The sequence below is a fragment of the Simochromis diagramma genome, unplaced genomic scaffold, assembly GCF_900408965.1.
Source record: "Simochromis diagramma unplaced genomic scaffold, fSimDia1.1 OVJJ01000753.1, whole genome shotgun sequence".
Lineage (NCBI taxonomy): Eukaryota > Metazoa > Chordata > Actinopteri > Cichliformes > Cichlidae > Simochromis > Simochromis diagramma.
Window position 1 is genome coordinate 24250401 of NW_024387523.1, and position 26911 is coordinate 24277311.

The following is a 26911-nucleotide window of genomic DNA, read 5'->3' on the forward strand; positions in this document are numbered from 1 at the left end:
CCAGAGATGTTTGTTCACTTTTGTTGTTAGCCCGCATGGTTTGGATCTCCAAGACCCACCCCCCCCCCCACCCCCCCCTACCCCCCCCCCCCCCCCCCCCCCCCCCCCCCCCCCCCCCCCCCCCCCCCCCCCCCCCCCCCCCCCCCCCCCCCCCCCCCCCCCCCCCCCCCCCCACCCCCAAAAAAATAAATCTACCCTATCATTAATGCTGCACAGAGGAGAATCACTTGTTGGCTGAGGAGTGGTGTGTGCTCTATCACAGCCGCACAGCGTAAACACAGACAGCGCCACAGGGGGGAACGGAACGACGAACCACGGGAGTGCGAAACTGATCAGGAACAAAGGGCTGCTTTCAAAAAGCAGCATAAATTGATATTTAACAGTGACATCTGACATATGAGTAATAGAATGAGGGGGTTTGTGATGAAAGAATTATTTTCCAAATCTGAAGTTCATTATATATATGTATGTATGTATGTATGTGTGTATATATGTATATATATATATATATGTGTATATATGTATATATATATATATATACACATAGCAGCTGGATAGCGTAGTGGTTAGAGCAGCTGGATAGCGTAGTGGTTAGACTACACGCCTTTGGAGCAGAGGATCGCAAGTTCGATTCCTGCCTGGGGCGTCTGTATCCAGTAAGGGTCCTAAGGCTAGACCCCCTATGCTAAGCAAGCCTACCGCAGACATGAGCGAGACAGATAAATATGAAGGCATGCCGGCTCGGACGTCGCCCGGATCAACAAGGTCCGCGTCAGGTGTTGAGGAACCAGGGCACCCTGACGAAAAGTGGGCTACTAGGAGAAGGATCGTTGAGTGCGAGAGGAACTGACCTGAAAAATAGGATCATGGCCAAGCTTGAAACCTGGATCCCCCGTAGCCGGTTACCAAGATTACGTGAAGTACCCTCAGAAGGGCTGCTAGATGATGTTAATGCAGCACTACGGACCAATACCTACAACCACGATTACCGACACTAACAAGCTGATCTACACTACGGCAGCAGTGATCAGTGAGATGCTTGGCTACAAGTTTGAACAGCCACAAGGGGCAGTACCCTCCATGGAGAAGGAGGCTAGAGGGCAAGATCAAAGTAGCACGGAGGGAGGTTAGCCAACTAACGGAGTTGCAGAAAGGTGCGACAAAGAAGGTGCATAAGAAATACAGCAAGCTGTCCATACCTGAGGCCTTGGAAACTGCCAAGCAAAGACTCACAGCCTTGGCCAGCCGCTTGAGGAGGTACACCAGAGAGATCGAAGGCAGGAGAATAAACCAGCTGTTCTCCACAGAACCAGCAAAGGTGTACTCTCAGTGGCAAGGGAATAATAATAATAAGAGAACAGCACCACCAAGGCTGGAGACGGAGCAATACTGGAAGAGCATATGGGAGAAGGACGCAACCCATAACGGCAATGCTCAGTGGCTAGTGGATCTGAGGGCAGACCACAGCGACCTCCCGAACAGGGTCCAGTAACCATCACAGTGGCAGATATCCAAGAAAAGGGTCTCCAGTATGAAGAGTTGGACAGCACAGGGCCCGACATGGTTCACGCCTACTGGCTAAAGAAGCTGACTGCACTCCACGAGCGTCTGGCAGCACAAATGAACCAGCTGCTAGTTAACGAGAGACGCCCGGAATGGCTAACCGAAGGTCGGACGGTCCTGATCCCCAAGGACCCCAAGAAGGGACCGGTCCCCTCCAACTACCGACCAATAACCTGCCTCAGTACTACATGGAAGCTCCTGTCAGGCATCATATCGGCTAAGATGAACAGGCACATGGGTCAATACATGAGTGGGACACAGAAAGGAATTGGCAAGAATACCAGAGGTGCAAAACACCAGCTACTGGTAGACAGAACAGTCAGCCGAGACTGCAAGACCAGACTGACCAACCTGTGCACTGCCTGGATTGATTACAAGAAGGCCTATGACTCAATGCCCCACAAGCTGGATACTGGAATGCCTAGAATTGTTACAAGATCAATGGGACCCTAAGAGCCTTCATCAGGAACTCAATGGGGATGTGGCGTACAACACTAGAGGCCAACTCCAAGCCCATAGCACAAGTCACCATCAAGTGCGGGATCTACCAAGGAGATGCTCTGTCCCCACTGCTGTTCTGCATAGGCCTGAACCCCCTCAGTGAGATCATTAACAAGACTGGCTACGGATACCGACTACGGAACGGAGCAGTTGTCAGCCACCTCCTGTACATGGATGACATCAAGCTGTATGCCAAGAGTGAACGAGACATCGATTCACTGATCCACACTACCAGGCTATACAGCAATGACATTGGAATGTCGTTCGGACTGGAGAAGTGTAGTCGGATGGTAACAAAGAGAGGGAAAGGTAGTCAGAACTGAGGGGATTGAACTACCAGAAGGCCAACATTGCAGACATAGAGGACAGTTACACGTACCTGGGGATCCCGCAGGCAAATGGGAACCATGAAGAGGCCGCTAGAAAGGCTGCAACCACCAAGTACCTGCAGAGGGTCAGGCAAGTCCTGAGGAGTCAGCTGAATGGTAAGAACAAGATCCGGGCCATCAACACGTACGCCCTGCCCGTGATCAGGTACCCCTGCTGGGGTAATAGGCTGGCCAAAGGAGGAGATAGAAGCCACTGACATAAAGACAAGAAAGCTCCTTACCATGCATGGAGGGTTTCACCCCAAGTCCAGCACCCTGAGGCTGTACGCTAAGCGGAAGGAAGGGGGCCGGGGACTGGTGAGTGTCAGCACCACAGTCCAGGATGAGACAACGAACATCCAAGAATACATTGGGAAGATGGCCCCAACTGACCGAGTGCTCAGTGAATACCTCAGGCAGCAGAAACCCAAGAAAGAGGAGGGAGACGAGGAACCATCATGGAAGGACAGGCCCCTGCACGGTATGTACCACCGGCAGATAGAGGGGGTGGCTGATATCCAGAAATCCTACCAGTGGCTGGACAAAGCTGGACTGAAAGACAGCACAGAGGCACTAATCATGGCAGCACAAGAAACAAGCTCTGAGTACAAGATCCATAGAGGCTGTGGTCTATCACACCAGGCAAGACCCCAGGTGCAGGCTGTTGTAAAGATGCCCCAGAGACAATCCAGCACATAACAGCAGGGTGCAAGATGCTAGCAGGCAAGGCATACATGGAACGCCCAAACCAAGTGGCCGGCATATGTACAGGAACATCTGTGCCGAGTATAACCTGGAAGTCCCGAGGTCAAATGGGAGATGCCCCCAGGTGGTGGAGAATGACCGCTAGCGTAAGTCCTGTGGGGACTTCCAATACAGACGGCAAAATGGTGGTGGCTAACCAACGGACATAGTGGTGGTAGACAAACAGAAGAAGACGGCCGTAGTGACGCTGTCGTTGTAGCGTTCGAATGCCACAATATCAGGAGAAGGAACACGAGAAGCTGGAGAGAATACCAAGGGCTCAGAGAAGAGCTCGGAGGGATGTGGAGGTGAAGGTAACGGTGGTCCCCGTGGTAATCGGAGCACTAGGTGCGGTGACTCCCAAGCTAGGCGAGTTGCTCCAGCAGCATCCCGGGATAACATCGGAGATCTCTGTCCAGAAGAGCGCAGTCCTGGGAACAGCTAAGATACTGCCGCAGGACCCTCCAGCTCCCAGGCTCTTGTAGAGGACCCGAGCTTGAAGGATATAAACCGCCCGCAGGGGCGTGCTGGGGTTTTTTGTATGTATGTTATTGTTATATGTACTATATATTTAATTATTAGGGGTGCAACGATACACAAAATTCACGGTTCTGTCGGTTCGATACTTTGGTGTCACGGTTCGATTTTTTCGATACAAAAAAAATGTCATGTCTTTTTATTGTCATTATTAAAATTATACATATATATTTTTAACCTCAAAGTACAGTTTTTAAATTTAACCCTAACCCTTGGGTGTTTTTTATTTTTACAGCGATACGCACCTTGGACCACTTATGTGCAGCCTGGTATTTAGCTCATCAATTGCAGCCACAGACAATTCTTGTCCATGAACCAATAAGTTGCACTTTCTTTTTGCTTTAAGTCATGATGTGTCATAACTCTCCGTTTTGTGGTAAGCTTCTGTTGTGTGTCATATTCATCCTGACAGTTTATTTGGCTCAGCAGAATAAAATATATATCTGCTGCTTTACACACACACTCACATAAGCTCAGCGATTCTCTGCGGCGATCCAACTCTCACATGTTTAAGCTGCGGAGATTTACTTGTCATGTTTGCATAGTAAGCTAACGATTAATAAGACGATGTCAGAGGAATTGGTGCAACAATTATCATCACTACAAGATCAGTACTGTCGCTCTCTATACAAGTTCGCGGCGATTGCAAAGTGAAGCACAAACAAGCGCAAATTCAAACACGATTTCATATGTCACATATTGACAGTGGCTCACCCAATGACAATACCCAGCTACATTTCTGAAAGAATGCAAAAGCATGACATATATTTTTCCTTCCTACAATAGCCCGACAGGAGGGCAGGAGATAGACCGGGACGGTGGCTAGCGATATTGCGAGCCCTGTATTGATTGAGTGAATATATCATCTTTGCGAAAAGAGAGTTTATTACAGAGAATGTCTTTCCAAAATAAAGCCTTTTTACTCTCCGCTTTCTTTAGGATATATTCTTCAGAGAGTTATTGCAGCCGGATCCCATGGGATCCCTTCACCAGACCCTGACTCATGCTACCGCTGCTGCACCATGTTGCCACATTAATGCTGCTATCTTGGATTTGTTCTGACCGAATAGCTTCTGCTGTATTTTAACAAGCAGCTCGAGTCAATAAACTGTCAAAACATCCCGTTACTGAAGGTTGAGGCTGTGACATCTTGTTTTTTCCTTCTCTCACAGAAATTGAATTGGACGCGGAGAGGATCCAATGCGTTTCTTTGCCCACACCGGCGTGCCTTTTACTGTAAAATGGCTGACAAGTTATCACAGAGAGTCTCGCTCAATTATCATGCCGGACCTGTCAGTGTAATCATGACTCGACTAGAATAAGTTTAAATGGTTTATGTGGGCACCGGCTTTAGGATGGAGCCTGTGAGGTGTTTCACATCCTGCTCTTTGGGTGAATGATGGTTATTTTGTTGCCTGTTTTCCCCTCAGAGTGTATAAATTCTGAAAAGATGTTACGGAGTGCTTTATTTGCACATTAGTTGCAGAGTGCACAGGCGGATTAGTAGAATGAGCTCTAGGAGGCTATGCACTCCTTTTTTTGTGGACGTTCACTCAGCACAATCAGACCTGCTGAAAACACTACTGTCATTATTTCTTGGTGCAGAGGCTCAGCAGCTAATCAGATCATAAGTGGCAAGTGAAATTTTTAGCGAAATATTAACTTAATTAGTCATACCTCTTCTGTAGGTCCAAGCCAAATTAGCCAGTGATTTTTTACAGCTAGGAATCCGTGATACATCCAGCAGGGAAAAGGGACAACAATCTAACAACTGTCTCTTGGCTGTCATCAGTCTTTAATTAGCATGACTGTGGAATTGGTATTAAAGTGGGCCATACACTTAGTCAAATAATGAATTAAGTGTATGTGCAAGTAATCTCTATGAGCCAAAAGCACAGGCTCTGTATGATGTCAAAGAGAGGGGGAAACCTAAATCTGGTCATCTCATCCAACTATTAGCAATTCAATTTAAGCCTTCTGTTTGTGAGAGACAGCCAATCAGAAACATCCATCCATCAATTTCCAGATCACGGAGGCTGCAGCCTAAGCAGAGAAGCACAGACCTCCATCTCCCCGGCCACTTCCTCCAGCGTGTCCAGGGGAAAACCAAAGCATTCCCTGGCCACCTGAGATATAATTCCTCCAGCGTGTTCTGGGTCTGCCCTGGGGCCTTGTTCTGGTGGGACATGCCTGGAAAACCTCACCCAGGAGGTCCCCAGCAGGCATCCTTGTCAGATGCCCAAACCACCTCAACTGGCTCCTTTCGATGTGGAGGAGTAGAGGCTCTACTCTGAGCCCCTCCTGGATGGCCGAACTCCTCACCCTATCCTATCTCTATAGGAGATGCCAGCCACCCTTCAGACAAATATAATTTCTACCACTTGTATCCGTGATCTCGTTCTTTCTTCACCCAAAGCTTGTTACCATAGGTGAGGGTAGGGATGATCGACCGGTAAATCGAGAGCTTTACTTATACAGCACCAATTCGTCTGTTGACCTCCCACTCTGCCACCCCCCACTAACCAGAAACATAATGATATAAAAGGAGGGTGACTTTAAAGGAACTTTATATCATGCAAAGTTACTGTAGTTCAAGTCTAGTCCTCTAGAGGCCATTTTCTTTCATCCATCTATCCATATCCATTGCAGTAAAGTTCGGAGCTGGACCACTGCTGTGTCACTGAGGACTTCTTAAAAGATGATAAAATGCAGGAAGTGGGCTCTGGCAGGTTGGCAGTGGATGGTGCAGCCAGTTACTATGTGGAGCTGGATGACTGGGTTGTGGATGTAGCAGCTGGAGGGTCAAGGGAGGCTAGTTTGTCATCCTCTAGTTGTGGTTGTTGGCCAGGTAGGTAGCAGGAACAAGTGACTGGAAATCGGATGAAGCAGATGGATTTAAGGAGTTAAGGAGACTAAGATACTACTTACATCTGAGCAACTGCAGTCATCTTTCCGCTTTGCAGTTATTGGGAAAACTGTCCGAACTTGTGGGAGACTGAAGGAATTGTGGATGTTTGTTGATTCTTCTTTTCGTGGCAGAAGCTCCCACCCACAGGGTTTTAATGTTTGTGGATCCAAGAATCCAGGTGGAAATCTTACAGCACCACACAAACTTGTCTTTAAGCTCCCCAGAAAGTACATCAACGTCGGCTGGGTCCATCATTCTGTCATGTTTGAGGGAAATGTGGGCCCAAAAGCAGACCTTTGAGGCAAAGTAAAAACAAACAAACAAACAAACAAACAAAAGTCCATAGAGGTCCAAACAGGTAAACACTCTGGGAGACAAAGAGTAAGACGTGACAAGGTACTAAGGCAAGTTGCAGCTTTAAATACACTAAAGGCTAATTAGAAACACAAGAAATGATTGAAGGAAACAAGGTACAAGTGAAACTAATCACTGAGAATGAGACAGGAGATTAAAGGTAAGAAAGTCTGAGAATATAACATGAAAAAAACAAGCAGGAAGTATCTTGATTTTCTGTATAAGTGGGTCAAAGTGCTGGGACCATGGCATCACTATCTTGCTGCAGGATTCAAACCCAGGATGTTCATGCTGTGAGAAGACAGAGCTGACCACCAGGCTGGCCCTTCTAGAGTGCAAGGGAAAAAAATATGGAGCAGGAAAATGAACATCATGAGTTCATCATCATGTTCATCACGTATCATTCTCCAAATAATGAATATTGTTGCAAAAAAAAAGTGCACTTTTTTCCCCTGAACTCGTATGTAGAAGCCTCAATATAAGCAGCAAGTAGGTTTGGTGAACCCTGCAGACTCGTTTTTGTTGGATTTGTTCTAGTCTGCTCATGTTAACAATTATAAAAATGATAAATAAGACGATTATGAATCTACCTTGAATCCCATAACTGCATTCGGGTTTTTTTGAGTCTCCATGCTGAGAACATTTGACCAGAAAGGTAAAGATTGCATAAAGAATAAGCAAAAGCTGCATAAGCTTTAATGAGTCTGATATGAAGCCATTTTTCTTGAACCAGTTGTATATATCTGGCAGTTATATGAGCTCATTTGCACTTGATTTCACAAGTTTCTACATAGAAGAATCAATATATTAATAAGGCAGGTAATTGCACAAAGCTATATGAGAGAAAAAAGCTGAACCACTGTATGGGAGAGAAACAAAAGAAATTACGACTTGACGGGATGGACAGTTTTAGTTGCCTTTAACGTCTTGACCTGCATATATGCCAAATGAGGACGAGAGAGTGTTCTGTCTGTGTGGTGACAGCTTCTAAATGCTGACTTTGATAGTGTGAGTGTGGAAGTGATGCTGTAGCACATTCCCTGGGCTCAGACTGTCTGCCTGCCGATCTGTGCCGTCTGCTCGTCTGTTTGTGCGTGCACGCTGTGTAGTACCGCCATCCCTTTGAGGACCTAACATCCTCACTAGCAAACAAAAAAATGAGCAAACATTTTGTCAATTTGGAGTTAAGGTTGAAGCTTTTAGACATGAGTGTCTAAAACAATATCAGAACTCATCTGTGTGTCTCTGGTAGGTGCTTCTTTGGCTTCAGGCTGTGCTCTGGTTAAGGGACATGAATTGAGAGGATGCCCCAATTTAGAACGGGTGCAAAATGGTTTCGGCCTCGAAGGTGAATTATTCCTTTTTCAGTACTGGCCGTTTTCAAGTATGTTTTTGGGTGGCTCATATTTTTTTGTGCGTTCCCACAGCAGGGACCTCCCATGTGAGACAGATCAACCCTGAGCCCATTTTTGTTTTCTGAGGTTAGGTAGGACAATGTTTGCAGATGATCTCTGTACCGAGATAGGGACCAGGTGGAAGAGAGCGTGGAGAGGTGGAGGTACGCATTGGCGAGAAGAGGAATGAAGCTCAGTTGAAAGTGTGAATGAGAGGGAGGCTGATGGAAAAGTGAAAATGCAAAGAGCAGAGATAGCGAAGACAGATGAGTTTAAATACCTGTGGTCGACCATCCAAAGCAACGGACAGTTTTAAAGAGAGGTGAAGAAGACATTGTACGTATTATGGGGTGAGCATCAGGGATTAGGAAGAAGCTGAAAATTAGATTCAGTAACATTTTCTTAAATCAAAATCCGTCCATAATTGTGCTTACACATTAGTCAGAGCACATGGTTTTGACCTATAGAAGAAGCAAACACACCGACATCTGGTCATCAGGTCCCCTTCTCTTTAACGGAAGTGGTATCTCCTTAGCATCATTTTCCGATGTGCAGATATAATCCTATATTAAGAATCAGGTGGGGAGATGATATCAGATGAGTCACAGTACAAACAAGAGTTTGCCTCCTTAATCTTACTTTTGTTTCCTACCCTGCCTTATCTCTCTGTGTTTAATTTCGGCCGTTCCATTATGTGGTTTGGTGTAGAGAGAAAGAACCACTCTTTGCACATGTAAATCTCTGGCATTTTATCTGCATTGAGAACGGGGTTAGGTGAGATACTGACAGAAGTGGTCGCATTCTGATGCCACGGGAGAGCCAATTAGAGGTGTCCACTCGTGATTGGTTAACCCAGGGCCAAAGCATGAATGTGTTCAATTTCACCAAACTCACCTCACCTCCAACCATCTCTGTCTCTCTCCAGAATACAGAGGACCACTTGACGTTCTTGATCACAGTGCCCACTGCGCTCTTCCTCTTCCTGTCCATCTTCATCCTCGTCTGCATCGAATCCGTCTTCAAGCGGATGCTTCGCCTGTTCTCACTGCTAATATGGGCCTGTCTGGTCACCATGGGTTACCTCTTCATGTTCTCTGGAGGGAGACTCAGCCCCTGGGACCAGGTAGATCGTTTTCTTTATTTTCTGTGTGAGTGTTCGGGTTGATCAACAAGAGTTCAGCAGATGGCTTTTAAATGTTTACAGCTGTCCAATTTGGAATTGAGAATCTTGTAAAAGTGACTTGAAGGGGACCCTATCATGCTCAACTTTATTTTGTATTGGGACTGTATTTTGTGATTTGTGATGATGATAATGCCTGAAATTGTAACTTGACTACTGAAGTTAGTACAGTAATGCATTACATTACTGCATTTCTGAAAAATGTAATGTGATTACAGTTAAGTGTTGTTTTGTAATGCATTACACCCAGCACTGGTTGACAGTCACAACAATGGTGGAACAATCATTATACTGGTAAAAATCATGAAAGGAAAGATAATAACACAGCCAGGTGTTTGAGCCCTGCAAAGAAAATGCATCAGCTTGAAGTCATATTCGGCAGATACGTTTTCATACTTTTATAAAGCTGAAGGATTCACACACTTCAGATTAAAACTTCAATATGAAATGGAAGCAGCAAAGCTTTTCTGCAGACTCTGAAAGACTTAATCAGATGCTACCTTCCTGTGAAGTAAACTAACTGGATATAAAAGATGGACATAGCTTGTGCACTTAAAGAGGGTTTAAGCCCAAAATTCACACTTTAGCTCATTTAATTACATGTAGATTTTTCATGTAGATTAGTCACATAAGTACCATGAAAAACTTTAAATTTAATGGAATCTGATAAAATGTAAATGAAATGTACTTTATTGATTAGTTTACACCAAGCACGTTTTCCTTAATGATTAATCAGTTGATTCAGTGTAAAGTTGATCGTATATATTTCAATTTATTATTATTTTTATCCGGTCTTTAAGCCGTTTTGGGTCCAAACTTCACTTCTGGCCCCAAATTCAAAGGAACACTACGGCATCACTGAAAGTTAAAAACTGTCTAAATTCTTTAATCTTTAATAAAATCATCAGTTGCCTGCTCTACCAGGTGTAACAATTAAGTTTAACATCCAGGCATCCATGATTATTACAATTTATTAAATTTAATGGAGTTAGACGTTAGCGGGGAGTTAGCTAGCTAGTTTCCACCCAAACATAATTTATTATGCTCTGCCTGAGAGATTTCTGAAAAAATTAAAACGTACAGCTCTGCTATCACTTCCAACATAAATGAAAACAAAAACCTAAACAGAAGAGATGTTTGTAGGGTTACTGAAGTTGGACTAGCTGGTATATAATGATGTGCTACGTGGTGGCTAGCTACAGAGCTATGTTAGCATAACATAAACACAATAAAGATGGAGGATGAACGCTAACTTTTTTCCACTCAATTAAAGTTAACATGATTGCTCCCGAGAGGTTAGGGATAAATGTAATCGCATGGCACGATGCTGTAAACGGACTCAACTTTAGTCAGGAGAACAACTGAGATAATCCATCCACAATACGAGGTTAGTCGTTAATATACTGCTGCATGAGCTGGGCTCCCGTCACATCGTAAGGGTTTAAAAACTGAGCTTTAAAATGAATAGTGGTAATAAAAACTGAGAGAGGCCGACAATGTTCACTGACTTTTTTTAAGGGCTTGTTCAGATTGAATAGAAGAAACAAAGCATTAAAACAAGTTAAAAACACAACAGCCTTAATAAACACAGAGTAGTTTGGACCCGGAAGCCAGGTTCATATGTCATCACTTAAAGATTGGATAGCTTCAATGTTATTGAGGGTGAAGAATTATTGGGGTGAAGCCAATGTAAATGAGCCTTAAAGCTACATTTTTTTCAGATAGCCAGCAGGGGGCGACTAAGGGGGCATCAAAGTCTGCGAAAAACAAAAACACAGCTTTATGGCTCCCATGATCCATACTCTCAGTAAACACTCTCTCTTCATGAGTCATCTTCTAGTTTCAGAGCATAATGAATGCATCACGATGTTTATTGTTTAATATACGATTTCCATGGGAGTGAAAAAGGAGGATAATACAGGGCGTGCTTGTGATTGACAAGACTTTTATCTACAGTCTACAATAGAATAGAATAGAATAGAATAGAATTCAACTTTATTGTCATTGCACATGCACAGGTACAGGGCAACGAAATGCAGTTTGCATCCATCCAGAAGTGCTTTAGTGATATAGATATATTACAATATATATTAGCAATAATATAGATATGTGAGTATATTACAGAAATGGGTCTATTATGGTATGTTATAATGTACACGGTATGAAGTATGTTGTGAATATTCTATAACTATAAGTATGTACAGGCTGTAGTGAGTACAAGCTATGTACAGGATATGAACAGGATATAAATATGAAAAACTATACAGAATATGAAATAAATAACTTTACAGAATCTGAGATATACAGCTATACAGAAATGGGAACTATGCAAGTTGTAAACAGTTGTAGGATTAAAGATTATCGAATGTACAGAATGATTATTTACACAGAGCTATACAGTAGTGCAGTTAAGATAAGTGAGGGTGTAGATAGTTTCTACAGAGGCTATATAAAGTGCTAGTGGTTGTGAGTGGTGGTTCAGTCCATGTTATTATTGTGTGTTTGAGGGTACAGTTGTCCATTGTGGGTGTGTGTATGTTCAGTCCATGTGTTAACGTGGGTCAGATGTCAGGAGGCAGAGTTCAGGAGTCTGACAGCTGTGGGGAAGAAGCTGTTCCGGTACCTGGTGGTCTTAGTCCGGAGGCTCCTGTAGCGCCTCCCAGAGGGCAGGAGGGTGAAGAGTCCATGCGATGGGTGACTGGGGTCTTTGATGATTTTCCCAGCCCTTTTCAGACACCGCTTCCTGTAGATGTCTTTTATGGCAGGAAGTGGTGCTCCGGCGATGCGCTGGGCAGTTTTCACGACCCTCTGCAACACCTTCCGGTCCGAGGCAGAGCAGTTCCCGTACCAGACTGTTATACAGTTGGTCAGGATGCTCTCGATGGTGCAGCGATAGAAGTTCACCAGGATGTCTGAGGACAGGTGGTTCTTCCTCAGAGTCCTCAAGAAGAAGAGGCGCTGGTGAGCCTTCTTGACCAGCTTGGAGCAGTTGGTCGTCCAGGTGAGATCCTCGGAGATGTGGACTCCCAGGAACTTGAAGCTGCTCACACGCTCCACAGCCGTCCCCTTAATGTGGATGGGTGGATGTGGGTCAGCATTCCTCCTGTAGTCCACGATGAGCTCCTTGGTCTTCTCGGTGTTAAGCAGCAGGTTGTTTCTGTCGCACCACTCAGCCAGACGATCCACCTCCTCCCTGTAGGCGGCCTCATCGTTGTCACTGATGAGGCCAATCACCGTGGTGTCATCTGCAAACTTAATGATGGTGTTGGAACCATCAGCAGGTCTGCAGTCGTGGGTGAAGAGGGAGTACAAAAACAAACAATTAATAAATATGTGACTTAAGCTGTTTGGTCACACATTCTTTCTAGCCCAGATACTCTGGTTTAAGTGAGCCTGCTGCCTTAAGATAGCGTGCAGGAGACAGGACGCAGGATGACCACTCGCTGCAGCAGACTTATCTCCACTGATTCCACACTGATGCAAATCAGTGCCACAGGACATCACACAGACTTTGTAGTAGGGAGCTGGCAGGTTAAAGGCCATTTAATGCCAAGCCAACTGTGTCAGAGATTTGCATGCGTCTCCCGCTGTTACACGTAGAAACGTTCAGCGCTGCAGTACGTGCGTGAAAATGGCTTACGATTACCCGAACCTGATAATTTGGCCTTTCGACACGTAGCCGTGCATTCAAGAGTCTTCTCAGGATTTCATGTGACAAAGAATTTGCTTCCGCACACACACCTGTCATTTAGTTTAAATGTGTATTTTTTGAATGCATACACGGCTGTGTGTGTGTGACTGTGTGTGTTTGAGGCTGTGTGTGAGTGCAGAATTAATTTGACGTGTTAATGAGCCCTGATGAGAGCTGGAGGTGAGCAGATCAGCAGACAGACACATTAGTTTTCAGCGCCAGGCTCCTTCTTTCTCCATTTCAGGACTCCTATTTTCTCATGCTAGCACCCTGTCTCCATCTATTCATCAAATCCCATTTTTCTCTCCTTGGTTTCTCCACCTGCTTCCTTTTATCCTTTTAACCTCCACCCACGACCCACTCCCCACCTCTCTTTCTCCGGCTTACCTTCGTTTTACTTCTTCGATTCCACGGTGGGGTTGGGGATATTTTTAACATCGGCCACCTGTGAGAGCATAATCATTCTGCATTATTAATTATGCTATTTTGCTCCCATGACTCTTCCTCTATCTATCTATCTATCTATCTATCTATCTATCTATCTATCTATCTATCTATCTATCTATCTATCTAGATAGAATGAAAGAATGAAAAACAGAAAGACAGAAATAAATAAGTTAACAAAAGAAGGACAGAAGAAAGGGAAAGAAATATGTAAGAAAAGAAAGGAGAAAAAAGAAGAAAAAGGAAAGAAGACAGAAGGAAGCAGGAAAGAATTAGGTAAGGAAAGAAACACTTAATCAATGAAGGAAAATGGAAAAGAAGGAAAAAGGTGGGAAATAAAAGCATTAGGAAAGAAAGCAACAAGAAAGGAAAACAAGGAAAGAAAGGAGGATAGCGAAAAGAAAAAATGAGAAAAGGAAGGCAGGAAAGGAGTGAGAAAAGGAAAAAAGGTAATAACAAACAGGGTAAAGAAAGAAAGAAAGAAACAAAGAAACAAAGAAAGAAAGAAAGAAAGAAAGATGCAGGGGAGCAGAAATCCTGTGAGAGGAGAACAGTTGGAGCTGCTGCCTGCTCTCGGTGGGCTGGATTGATTGTGATTACTGAGAGAACAGCATGTCTGATGGAGCACACGGAGCTAATAACAGTAAGGGTCTGACAGAAAGAGAAAGAAAGGCCACAAAGACAGAGGCCGGGAGAAGCTGCTTCTCTCTTCAGCCATTCACTTTGGACCCCCTCTCTCCCACTCCCACCCTCCACCACTCTCAACCACCCCATTCTGAGCTGGCTCACCTGCTTTTGTTGTAAACACAGACGCACGCACGCACACACACAGGCGCACACAGAAATATATCTTTAGCCACGTGTGCCACTATCTAGCCGCAGTAGCCTGTTAGTCTGCTCTTTATTTAATTTCTCTGAAGGCCACGGCTCTTTCCAGAAGGCAGATGGAACATAGCTGTCACACCTGGTGCCAAATAATCAAGATATAGTCACTTTTACCTGTGCGTGTTAGTACGTACCTGCCCAAAACAAACAAACAAACAAAAAAAACAGGGTGTTGCTTCTTAGGAGGGGAGAGCAAAACCTTTTTAAATGGGAGTATTCATGCATCTGTCTGTGTTTGCATTAGGAGGCGGGTAAGCATGCATCGCTTATGCTTGAAGCACACAGAGCAGGGCAGAGGGAGAAAAAGTCATGGAAGGCGCTGAAGTGATATGATGGCTGCAGGACTCATGTCGGAGTGTTTGAGGCTGTATTAGGATTCAGGATAGAAAGCCGTGGAGACGGTGTCTGCCTGCCTGTCTGTGTGGCACACAGAAGCAGGTGACGCACCTGAAATTGGACTGCCATTCTCAATTCCACGCAGCCACCTGAACACACCCAGTGTCACACACTCCGACTAACCACATACCCCTTTAGTCACCCCCCTCCCCGATGCTGAGGTGAGAGTTCAGGGTAAGGAGTTGAAGGTTATGGCAAAAATATACACGGCCTTCAAAACGCTACATCTGCTCCGACGTCAGCATCCTTCCCTTTGTTGGTTCCCTTAGTAACAGAAGGTCTAAGCCTACACAAAAACACCTCAGTGTGTGTGTGTGCGCTCGCTGCATTCAGGTCAACCAAACAATTACTTATATCCAATGTTCTAGCTGTGATTTGGCTTTATAAAACACTGCATGCTAGCGAGAGAAGAAATCTCTGTAACCCGTTGCTGCAAATTATGTCCGCAGCGTTGATTTTGACTATCTGTTTTTTTCTCAAGCGGAACAGAGCGCAGGGTTTCTACAGCTCTCACAAAGTTGAACTGAGTCACTCTAAAGATGGATTTTTTAGCCCAAGACATCTGTGGTACACATAAGAATACATAGTCACACTAAAGCCATGTCCTGTGCTAAAAACTCTGACAAATTCTAAAGCCAGGGTTTTCAAAGTGCAACTAAATTAAATTAGAAATGATTGTAAATTTCAATCAATTGTTGACTTCACTGCAGGAAAGCAGAACAAAGTTAATTTACACTTCCAGTGAGAACTTCATAAACAGGAAGTTTCGGACCCACCCAACAAAAAGACCTTGAAAAGATATTAAGAATGACGTTGCCAAACAAGGACACTCCTCTTGTTATGAGGAGATATGTTGTAAAAAGCTCCTTTTATGACATAGATGACATAAGAACCAGCCCATTTACTGTTTTTGGACTATTTAGTTTTTATCTAGAAATCTATTTTACTTTGACTTTTTAAGCAATTTGAACCCAATTTTAGCATTTAGCATTGGAGGGTATGTACCGATTAAACATATTTTAGACCTCCAATCAAGAAAAAATTACTCAGTAGCTAAACATTAATTCAAAATTTAATTAGAGTTTTGCTAATCCTCTGAAAAGTTGCCTTATCACCTTGGCTCAGAAAATAATTTCCATGGACATCAGGTGCTTGGAAGAGGAATTCTAAACGGATTTAGCTGTTTTTATTGTGATGGATGTTTAATAATTCAGTTTCATGTGAGGTTTCATGCTGTTTCAACCAACTCTTCAAATCTGACTGCTAAAATGGTTGTATGTTATGCTTCATTAAATTCTGAAATGCATTGTGCCAGCTGAAATTTGTATATAAAAATTTAAAGTCAGTTAAGTGAATTCAGTTAAAAAAATTTATACATTTTGTACAAGTTTTGACAGTTCTGAAATACTGTGTGGGTGTGTGTTGTTTTTTATGACACAGGGTCTACTAAAACAAGTCCATATTTTTCTTCAGCCCGGGCGACTCAAGAAAGACTTTTTCAACTATAATGATCAGTCCATTATTACTGGATCATAAAAAAGATAAACTCTATTATTTTGATGCTTTTCCAGTTTCATTAATTACCTGAACAATCTTGAAGCGCTGTAGCTTTCACCAGATTAGCGCGCTTTAGCCACTGACAGCTCTACATGGCTAACTAGCATAAGTGGTATACAGAAAAAGTGGACATTTTCCATTTTCAAACCATCACACTCCAAGCAAACACGTACAGGTAGTGTGCATATGATGGTATATATGAGTGAAAGTGCTGTAAGTGACTGACAGGCCTCGTACTAGCACAGTTTCAAAATTGGCTATTAGCTTAGCTAGCTTAAACAAATGAGACATGTAATTTTAGCCTACTTGAAAATTTCCAACAGTTGCTCACCATTTAAATGACTCCATCAGTTACTGAAGCGTCACTGAGGATTTGGTCCTCATTTGAACCCTGATTTATATTTTTAAAGCCAATGTTTCTTAAAACAGCAACCTCCTGGCATGCTGTCCTGTCCCACCCACTGTTCCATTAGTAGTGATGTGCGGATCGATCCTGAAATATCGATTCCTCCGATACCAATCATTTATGTTCTAGAATCGATTCTCACATTAAAATATCGATATTTTAGTAATTTAGGGTAAATTTGTAGTTTATCATTAACAGGAACACAGTGGAAAGAAACTATAACATTCGGATTGTCTACTTTCAAAGGAACTACTTCCTCTTCCGCCTTTCATAGTCATGTGCGAAATACGGCTGTATAAATGTCTTGCAGCCCCCTGGCGTGCGCACTCACAACAATGGCTGAGCGTAACTGGAGTCATGTGTGAACGTATTTTACCTCCACAAACAGCTGAGACGTGGTTTGCGATACATGTGGCAAAAAAGTGAGGTGTTGTGGCCATACTTGCCAACCTTGAGACCTCAGAATTAGGGAGACATTCAAAAGGGCTGTTGGGGGGGCGATAGATACATTTTACAGGGTTTATTTATCGGGTAAAATACGTTAAATGTCACCGTTATTATTGGCCGGCTCAGAAACAGCGGGGGTGTCCAAATTCAGAGGCTGCTTCCACCTGAGGACCCGGCCTTCGCGGTCTAAAGAAAGCCGGGTAGCACGTCACGAGCTCCCTCAGTGGAGTGAAACTGCCGTCTGCTCCTTGCTATCTAAAATATAACCAGGCGCTGACATAAACTCTTCTGTTTAATCATTTTCTGTTTGACGTTTATTCAGCTGTGTGAAAACCCCGGAGGAACCTTCCTGAGGGATTAATAAAGTTACATTTAATTTAATCTAAACTTTAATCTCAGCCAAACCGATTTACTCACGAACAAATAAAACACTGAAAAAGTCAAACAATAACATTTTTAAGTTATCAAAGTGACTTATATATCATGTTTAACCCGAGTAGTGAAAGACCGTGGGGGTTTGAAAATGATGTCTAGGTCAGCTCAGATATTTGAAGTTTACACAGCTACATTCTCACCTGAAAATATGTTAAAAGGTTTTTTTGCGACCCAGAAAGAGAAATAAGAGTAATATTAAAACTAACGCTGCCGCCATTGTTGGAAACTGGAATTGGCTGGCCGCGCTATGTATTCTGCGATATGGTTTTTCAATTTTGTTGTCCGGGTGGAAAATTGGGAGAAATTCGGGAGAATGGTGGCTCCGGGAGATTTCCGGGAGGGGCACTGAAATTCGGGATTCGCCCGGAAAAATCAGCAGGGTTGGCATGTATGGTTGTGGCAAGTGATGCAGGCAGGCAAGCTGCTCAAATAGCACACAACTTCAGTTTTCTTATTTCTATATGATGAATCCTGCGTTATTAAGTGATAAGAACAAGTAATCTGATGTCCTGTAATCATTATGACGCTATAATTTGAGATACAATAAATAAAATAAGTTTTTGTACAAAGTATCGGTATCGGATCAGTATCGTCGATACCACCCTGGATATTACTTGGTATTGGATCGGAAAGGAAATCAGTGGTATCGTACATCACTATCCATTAGAGAGCACCGCTCATACTTTAACCACACAACCAATTCAAAGAGAAATGTTTTCCCAAAAGCAAGCTTTTCATTTAGTCTTATTAAAAAAGCTAATAAATTTCTAGCAGTTTCAAACACTTTATCCAAAACCCAAGGACTCAAAGGATTTCCAAGCATCCATATAAACCCTGAAATAACTGAGAAATGCAGGCCATAGTGTATTTAAAGCTTAAAGTTTACATGCATAATAAGGTAAGACACAAATCGAGGTCTAGGAATTATCGGTTTCTTTTCAGGAGAAACCATCCACTCAGAGCTGTCACCTGTAGTGAATTCCTGTTTGCAGTCTGACTTTCTGAACCTGATAGGCACAGGAAATAAACAGACAGGCAGGAAGGTCAAAGTTGATCTGGTGTCCTAGTTGAAGCTGTGACCTCATCACGCTGGTTGCCACCACAGCCACCATAACAGGAAGAGGTGGAGTGAGAGCAGGGGAAGTGCACAGAGACGAAGTGGGAGGTTAAGGCATGAGGTATCAGTGAAAAATATGCTGATGCGCACGCACAGCACACAGAAACATGCATGCGCACATCCACAGCAGGAGCTGATAAGCAATCGGAGTAAAAATGTCTCATGGAAATCAAAAATAGAGGTACAACTGATCACAGAAATCAAGTAACAAACTCCTCGTGTAATTGTTACAATATGTTATTCCCACATGTAAAGACATATTTGAGCAGTCATTTAATAACTTGTGATGCTCTGATTTGTTGTATTCTTGTTTTCTGGACAATTTAGCAGAGGATTTTTGTGAAAACTAAGTGAGCAGCCCACTCATCTCTAATGATTTATCACAGGATCAGCAGTTTATCGTTGGATCTCTTAGCAAAGAAGCACTGGCAGCCCACTCAACTGTGTTCTGTATTTAGGCAAACAGCAGACAAAGTGGGAACACGTACAGCAGAGATCTCTGCTGGGATTCAGCTGCAAGCATATTTCTACATTTGGGAACTTCTTGTCAAAGCTGTTTGTATTAATGCGTGTGGTTTAATTTAGACAAATTTGCACATTCACCTGCTCTTGCTTTCCCGTTTCCAGGTCTCCTTCTTCCTCTTTATCGTGTTTGTTGTCTACACCATGCTTCCCTTCTCCATGAGAGGGGCCATTATCGCCAGTGGAATCACCTGCTTCTCACACACTATCACTCTCAGTGTCTGTCTGACCACCCGCGACACAGACCTGGAGGATCCTTTAGTCTGGCAGGTAAACCTGAACACACAGCCACGCTGTTGGAATCTGCCGATATATTTTCCATGACCACCTGCTTGTGCTGCATATGTAATTTCTTCTCCATATTAGCTGCAGCATGAAAACTTGTTCTCTAATGTTTTTCCAAGCATGATTAAAAATGATGAGGTGCAGCGTCTGGGTTGTAAAACAGTGAACCTATCCTGTACAATCGAGCACATTCAGCAGGGCCTCCAGAGTAATGTGAAGGGCCTTTTACCGCACTCAGGGAACAGCCCTTCAAAACTGGCTCTAACTGAATGGACTGTTGATACAGTAAAACAAAGAGAGTCTCGCCGCAGACCGATAAGAGAAAAATATTATCCATAAACGTCAATAAGCGTGCAGAAACATGAAGTGAAGTAGAATTGATTTGGCATCAGATCCATTTCTGCTGCTGCTGGCACACACGCACACACAAACACACACACACTCCAATCAACCATCAGAGTAAAAACACTGTAATCACAACAGCCTTCAATAGCTTTCTTCGCTCTCACACACTCACACATGCAGAGTGGAAAAGTACTCTAACAATAAACCAGTGTTCAAAGGCAAAGCATGATCTTGGATACGGCACCAAGAACAACTTATTCATATGCAGGTCCACACTGTAAAGAGCTTGTGGTTGACACGGTGGTGGAAAGCACTGCAAAAGTGTGTGTTCTCGCCTGGTTTTACAAGGTAATAACAGAGGCTTAAGTGGAAAGGTCGTATAGTGGAAAAATGACTGGCACAATCATATTTGCAATATAGGTCAGCTCTTAATTGCTTATTTCTTCCATGTTTGTGTGCCTGTGTGTGGCAGATCTTAGCCAATGTGATAATCTTCACCTGTGGAAACTTGGCTGGGGCATATCACAAGCATCTGATGGACCTGGCACTCAAACAGACCTATCAGGACACCTGCAACTGCATCAAGTCTCCCATCAAGCTGGAGTTTGAAAAGCACCAACAGGTACACACTTTGAGAGCCATACTTTAGTTCTTGAAGTTACTTCTTGGTTATTATCCTGCTTTTGCTTCTTCTGTCCACTAGTTTGACTGTCTGCAAATCCAACAGTCATGCTCACTCTACTATGGGGCTCAAACATTATGTGTACTGGGGGCTGGCTAATGTTTGTCAGCTTTAGTTTTGTTGCTAACTCGGACAATTCATTAGCTACCCAAAATAGCAGCTATGGGGCTAACTTGCTAACTAGCTTGATTCCTTCCCAACGTTCCAGCCACTTTCCGTCATTTTGTTCCATCGCTAACAAAATACTATCTGAAACTACAACAGCTTTTGGTTCTCAAGCAGAGTTTGTGTTGAAACTTTGTGCATGACAAGCGTCATATCCTATGTATTTTTGCCAAGAATCCATCCATCCACGGTTCCCTTAGAAATTACTCCACAAGCTGTTAAGAGTTGGAGAAGTTCCCATTTTGAAGTTACAAAACAAGCCTGTCAAATTTTGGCACTAAAAAAAAGTATTAAATACATTCAAAAATAGCTACGCTAATTGGATAGATTGCAGTTAATTTGGTAGAGAGTCATTATCTTTGACTTCTTTTCTTGCTCCATTCATCCACTCATTAGTAAACATATCAATCCATTGACCACATATCTGATTCAGGGATCTCTTTCAGGTGTCCTGAGATTAGTTACACTCACCCACTGACATCAACTAATGGTACCCAACTAATCTTCATTAGTTACACCTTGCTAGGACTGAGTTGGTCTCCCCTTTTCCTTCAGACCCGCTTTAATTCTTCATGGCATGGATTCAACAAGGTGCTGGAAACTGTGCTCAGAGATTTTGGTCCATGTTGACATGAAAACATCACACAATTGCTGCAGATTTTGTCGGCTACACATCAATCATCTGAATCTCGAATTCCACCACATCCCACCGGTGCTCTACTGGACTGAGATCTGGTGACTGCAGAAGCCATTTGAGTACAGTTAACTCACTGTTTTGTTCAAAAAACAGTTTGAGATTTGTGATATAGTCCGAAATGTCACTCCCATTATGTCCGTTTAAATGATACTCAACTACTAATGGGCCCAAACTGTGCCAAGAAAATATCCTCTCACACCATTACATCACCATCTCCAGCCTGAACCGCCGATACAAAGCAGGATGGATCCATGCTTTCATGCTGTTTATACCAAATTCTGATGAATTCTTGAGACTCATCAAATCAGGCAACCGTTTTCCAATCTTATATTGTCCAATTTAGGCAAGCTAGTGCGAATTATGGTCTCAGATTCCTGTTCTTAGCTCACAGAGTGTCTTTTGCTGCTGTAAATGATCTGCTGCAAAGTTCAAAATGTTGTTGGTGCAGAGATGGTTTTTCTGCATACCTTGGTTGTAATGATTGGATATTTGAGTGAATATATCTCTGTAAACCCTAAAGATGGTCCTGGGTTAGATGGATTCTAATCCAGGATTTGATGTCTTGCGTGATCTCTACCTACCACCGTAATCAATCGAAATGTATTACCTTTACAAACACACAGATGTAATATTTCTATTTAGCCTTGACTATACTTAGTGTTTACTGCTAAGTGGCAAAGGCAAGTATCCTATTGGCATGCTGATTTTTATAATTAGCTCAAGGCCTTGCTGGCCTCTGCCTTGTCCTAAGCCTCGTTATTGCTATCTGTCTCTTAATATGAGTGCCCACATTAAATTCAAACCGCCTCTGTTTTAATTGCCAAAATATTTCACTTCTTAGTTTTGTCAGGGATGAGGAGTTGGTAAGTCCGTCATGTCTAAGTGGCATTATGCGGTGACATTTGCTTGACATTAGCGTCTTTGCCCTGACATTAGCCATTCTTTCCAACCAGGGAAATGACATATGAACGTGCACACTAATAACCTGTAGTGTACGCACTTGGCATTGACTATGAGTTTTTAAATCATTTTTTAAATTGCTAAGTTTGTAAAAAGTTGCTTACTTACTACAGGAATCTTTTTTGTAAAAACGCTGGATTTAGGTGTAGTTACCATTTCTTGTTATTTCTTGTTAAGTTATTTACATGTTTTATTTGTGAACATAGATCAGCAGAGTCTGTTGATCTATGTTTTATAACTAAGCTGGCATCTGTTCCTCAGCACCAGTATCTGCATCACTGTGTGAGGACGCACACAAATGCCACTGCATAAAACAAATCTCATTCAGCGACTGAACACACAACTTTAGTTGATTAATCAAACACATGATTAATAACACTACATCTCCCCAGGCTATTATACCTATTGTGCATGCTCACAGTGGAGTGTTCATATTGCTCCGGCGCTGAATAAGTAAATAAGAGCAAGTGTTGCTATTGGTTTCTATTTTTAGAGCCCCTGGTCCCTCTCTCGACTTAATTTGCTGCTGTGTTTTAGGAAATGAGCCCGTGGTGTGTGAACAATGTAATGACCCACTCTGCTGTGAGCTGCATTTATGAGTCACACCCCCTCAGGCAGCTATTCACTCTCTCTAACATGCACACACACCCACACACATGCCCACACGCTTGCACATGCACGCCAAAATCACCCTCTATGCAAGTGTGTATGGTGCTAAATTAAAGCAAAAACTTCTGGTTACACAACAGCGAAGGGTGATGGATCTTGCATCTCTGGTTCTGCATTTTTCTCCTCACTGTATAATGACATGACTTTTCCAAAGCGTAGGTAAACTTTCTAAAAAATCACCAGCAGCTGTCAAAGTCGTTTGTATAGTCGTATTTGTGCAACAATAATGTAGCCTTCAAAAATCAGACAAGAGATGAATCCTCGGAAGAAAAATGTGATAAACAGACCCAGATCACTGCCAACAGCCACCTGTGTGCTTTTGTTGACTTCAGCCACGAGGCATTTCAGTTTCTGAGATATTCCAGCAAATGCAGCTGCACAGCAGTGTTCATAAGATGCTTAAGATGCTTTTTGGGAAATGTAGAAAAACCTACAAAATGAGAAAGAAATCAATGATTTGGACTAGGGACTATAATAGGTCAAATACATTTTACATCACTGCAAAGGTACATCTATATGGCATCTACATTTTCATTATGACTGTATATAAAAAATGGATGTACATGATTCAGTTTCACAGTTTGGGTCATTCACTTATTTTCATTCTTTGTAGTAGTTTTAGTTCCCTATGTGTTTCCCCGTCTGTTCCGTCCTCTGTCTCATCTTTATCTTTTGCCTGTTCCCTTGTCTGCTGTCATGTTTAGCACGGACCTTCTCGCTGCATTTTTTTTTTTTGCATTTCATGAACTTGCTGTACAACTTTGAAGGTTACCTATTGTAGTTTTACTTCATGTCTGTTTCCCATCAGTTCTCTGATTGTTTCCACCTCCCTTTGGACTTGGTTCATATTTGACTTGTGATCAGCTAGCTAACATGCATTTCAGTCCTCATCAATCCTCATTGTGACAACTGGCGCATCATACAGATGCAAGTAGCGCCTAAGTGCCTACATATACATACTGAAATAAAATAATATAAAACTTGCGCTCATTTTTTGTTTGGACTGTTAATAGAATAATAAACCTCTCAACAAGTCATCAGCTGTCACCCCAAAACACACTCAGGGATCCAGTTCACTGACTTGAATCAGCTTAAGGTGATGTTTAGCAGATAGCTAGCTGTTACAATAATAGAACAACAGGTGTTGGCATATACCTGTCACCCATTAGGGATAGGACTACCATTTGGTCATATTTTAGCCTTATGCTAAAGAATCACATTTTTCAGAAACTAAAGTTTCAACAGTGCATTTTGCTATGCAGCTCTTCTTTCATTAGCATTTCCATTTAGTTATGCACAACAACCCAAAATTTGATAAAAACAGATGGATCCTAAGGGAGTAGACAGGTGATTTGGTGGATGTTAAATGGGTAATACAATTTGAATGGGTGGTTATAAAAAAAATTCCCAGTGGGGCTATTTAACTATTTGTTAATGGTGGAAGCTCACATAGTCAACAACGTCAAGCTCACCTCAGCTGCAATCCCAGCAAATCTCCTGATTTCAATGCTGACAAAAAAGCTGACAGCCAAAACTCATATGCCTGGTTCAGTCTCAAGAGAAAACACAAATGCCTTTGGGATCATGGCAGGTAGGGTTTCTCCTACAAAAATCTACCAAATCAAACATGCAGAGCTACCTGCTTCGAGGACCCCATGTAAATAAGGGAGTGGCTGAAAGCGGCTTTAAAAAATGCTTTTGTCTGCAAGCCACTTTGCAACCCACCTGGACCGCATCTTATGCTTTCTTGCTCTTTCTGAATTAGTGTCAGCTCTGTTGTCACTGATAACTTCTCTGCCGATCTTTTCAGCAGTGGCTGTTAGCGCCCAAGCAGCGCCACAACTCCAAATATAAATTACTGTTATTATCTATAGTACTGCTGACTGAACTGCAATTTTTGCACTTCCACATTAATTTTGACACCACTGGAGGTTACCAAGTGCATTTACCTTAATGTTCCATTCAATCACTCATTTAGCCGGCAGCCTAAAAATGCGCAGAACCTGGTTTCCCATGACACACTGCATATTTGAAAATGTGCCTCGAGAGATTTTCAGTGCTTGACTTTGGCTTCCTGTGCTCAGTGCTTGAAAAATTAGCCCCAATGAGCCATCATTAAGGGATGTAAAAATAGGTTAAATATTAGCTGTGGATGACAACAGAAGAGAATAGAGTAGAACAGACTTAATTATGCACTACTCCTTGTCAGACACTACATGTGATCCTTTAGGTCTCCTAGAAAAGGAGCTCAGCTTTCAGTTTCAGGGAGCAAATTATTTAAACCAGTTTGAATGGGAATTAAGATTTTTGTACTCGTGGAGCCTTTCTGTTTGATTGGTGGAAACAAAACTGATTATTTCCATATCATAGTATATCAGAAAGACAAAGTCTCTTTATCAACCTGCCATTGTTATTCACTGTTAACATTTAAACTACGTTAACCGCCTGCCTTGCCTGCCTTGCCTGCCTTGCATTCCTCCCCCCACATCTCCCTCCCTGTAGGAGCGCTTGCTGTTATCCCTACTGCCTGCTCACATAGCCAGAGTGATGAAAGCTGAGATCATCCAGAGGCTTCAGGGACCGAATTTCGGTCGAACCGAGAGCACCAACAACTTCCACAACCTCTACGTGCAGCGGCACACCAATGTCAGGTAAGTGTCCCTCTCCTTTCTCTGTACCTCCACATGATAAAGATGATTACTTTCTGCTCTCATCTTAGCTCCTGATTGCTCGTATGCTATCCTGTCCTCCTGCTCACACTTCACCCACCTTTGTCCTCCACCCTCCACCAGCTCTTATAGGTGGATCTCTCCTACTGTATATTACTGCAAGCTTCACATCTTCTGTCATGTCCTGTAATTTCATTTCTTTTCCTCAAACCACTTTTTTTGGGCCATCCTCTTTACATCCCATTTTCTTCTTTCCTTTCATGACTGAATTCACCTCAGAGTCAATCCACCTCTATTGTCCTCTGAGGTCACTTTGCGAAATGAGCAGGAGCCTCTGTCCTTGTTTCTCGATGACATCCTCCTCTGTACTGAGGGGGTTCATAGTAACAGAGTACACAAACCCAGGCTTACTATGAGAGCCTCTTCACCAAATGCCCTCTAAAAATCTGTTTTTACCCTCATCATGGAGCTTCACAGAAGAAATAGCACCGTGCCTCATTTAAGCAGGCCTCAGGTGTGTGTGTGTGGATGAATGTGTGTGTCTCATGTTGATCTGCCTATTATCTCTCCAATAATATCAAAATCTCACATGGTCCAGCTCACAGTGATGGCCGAGACAAGGGAAATCTTTCCAGAACAAAGAACAGGTACAGGTGGAAATGCAGTTTTGCTGGGATCCTCTTAAATGAGTCAGCTAGCAGAGAGCCAAACAGGTACTACCCCATTATCAGTTCTCCAGCTGCAGTAATAGGCTTGGCTGAAGATCATACCATTCTTTCTCTTTCGGGAGATGGTCACATACTAAACGCTGGCACATCGCGAGATAGATAGCTGGAAATGTAACGTGTGAATATGGTTGCTTTAAAGTGCACACACCTTTCCTGTTTTTAAAAAAAATACATTTTAACCATTAAAAATTGTATATAAGTATAGAACATGCAGTTTATGCTGCTATATAAGAGTTACAATGATGAGAAACTACAGCCTCCA

At 42.9% G+C, this 26911-nt stretch overlaps 1 protein-coding gene across 1 annotated transcript in view; it reads left to right on the plus strand.

Annotated features, from left to right (window-relative positions):
- The window catches only part of adcy2b (adenylate cyclase 2b (brain)), a 77482-nt gene that overhangs the window by 8614 nt on the left and 41957 nt on the right, over positions 1 to 26911 (plus strand). The window contains exons 3-6 of the mRNA XM_040020166.1: positions 9295 to 9492; positions 19555 to 19719; positions 20552 to 20701; positions 25755 to 25903. Of these exons, the coding sequence (XP_039876100.1) occupies positions 9295 to 9492; positions 19555 to 19719; positions 20552 to 20701; positions 25755 to 25903 (662 nt within the window). The remainder of the gene's footprint in view (positions 1 to 9294; positions 9493 to 19554; positions 19720 to 20551; positions 20702 to 25754; positions 25904 to 26911) is intronic.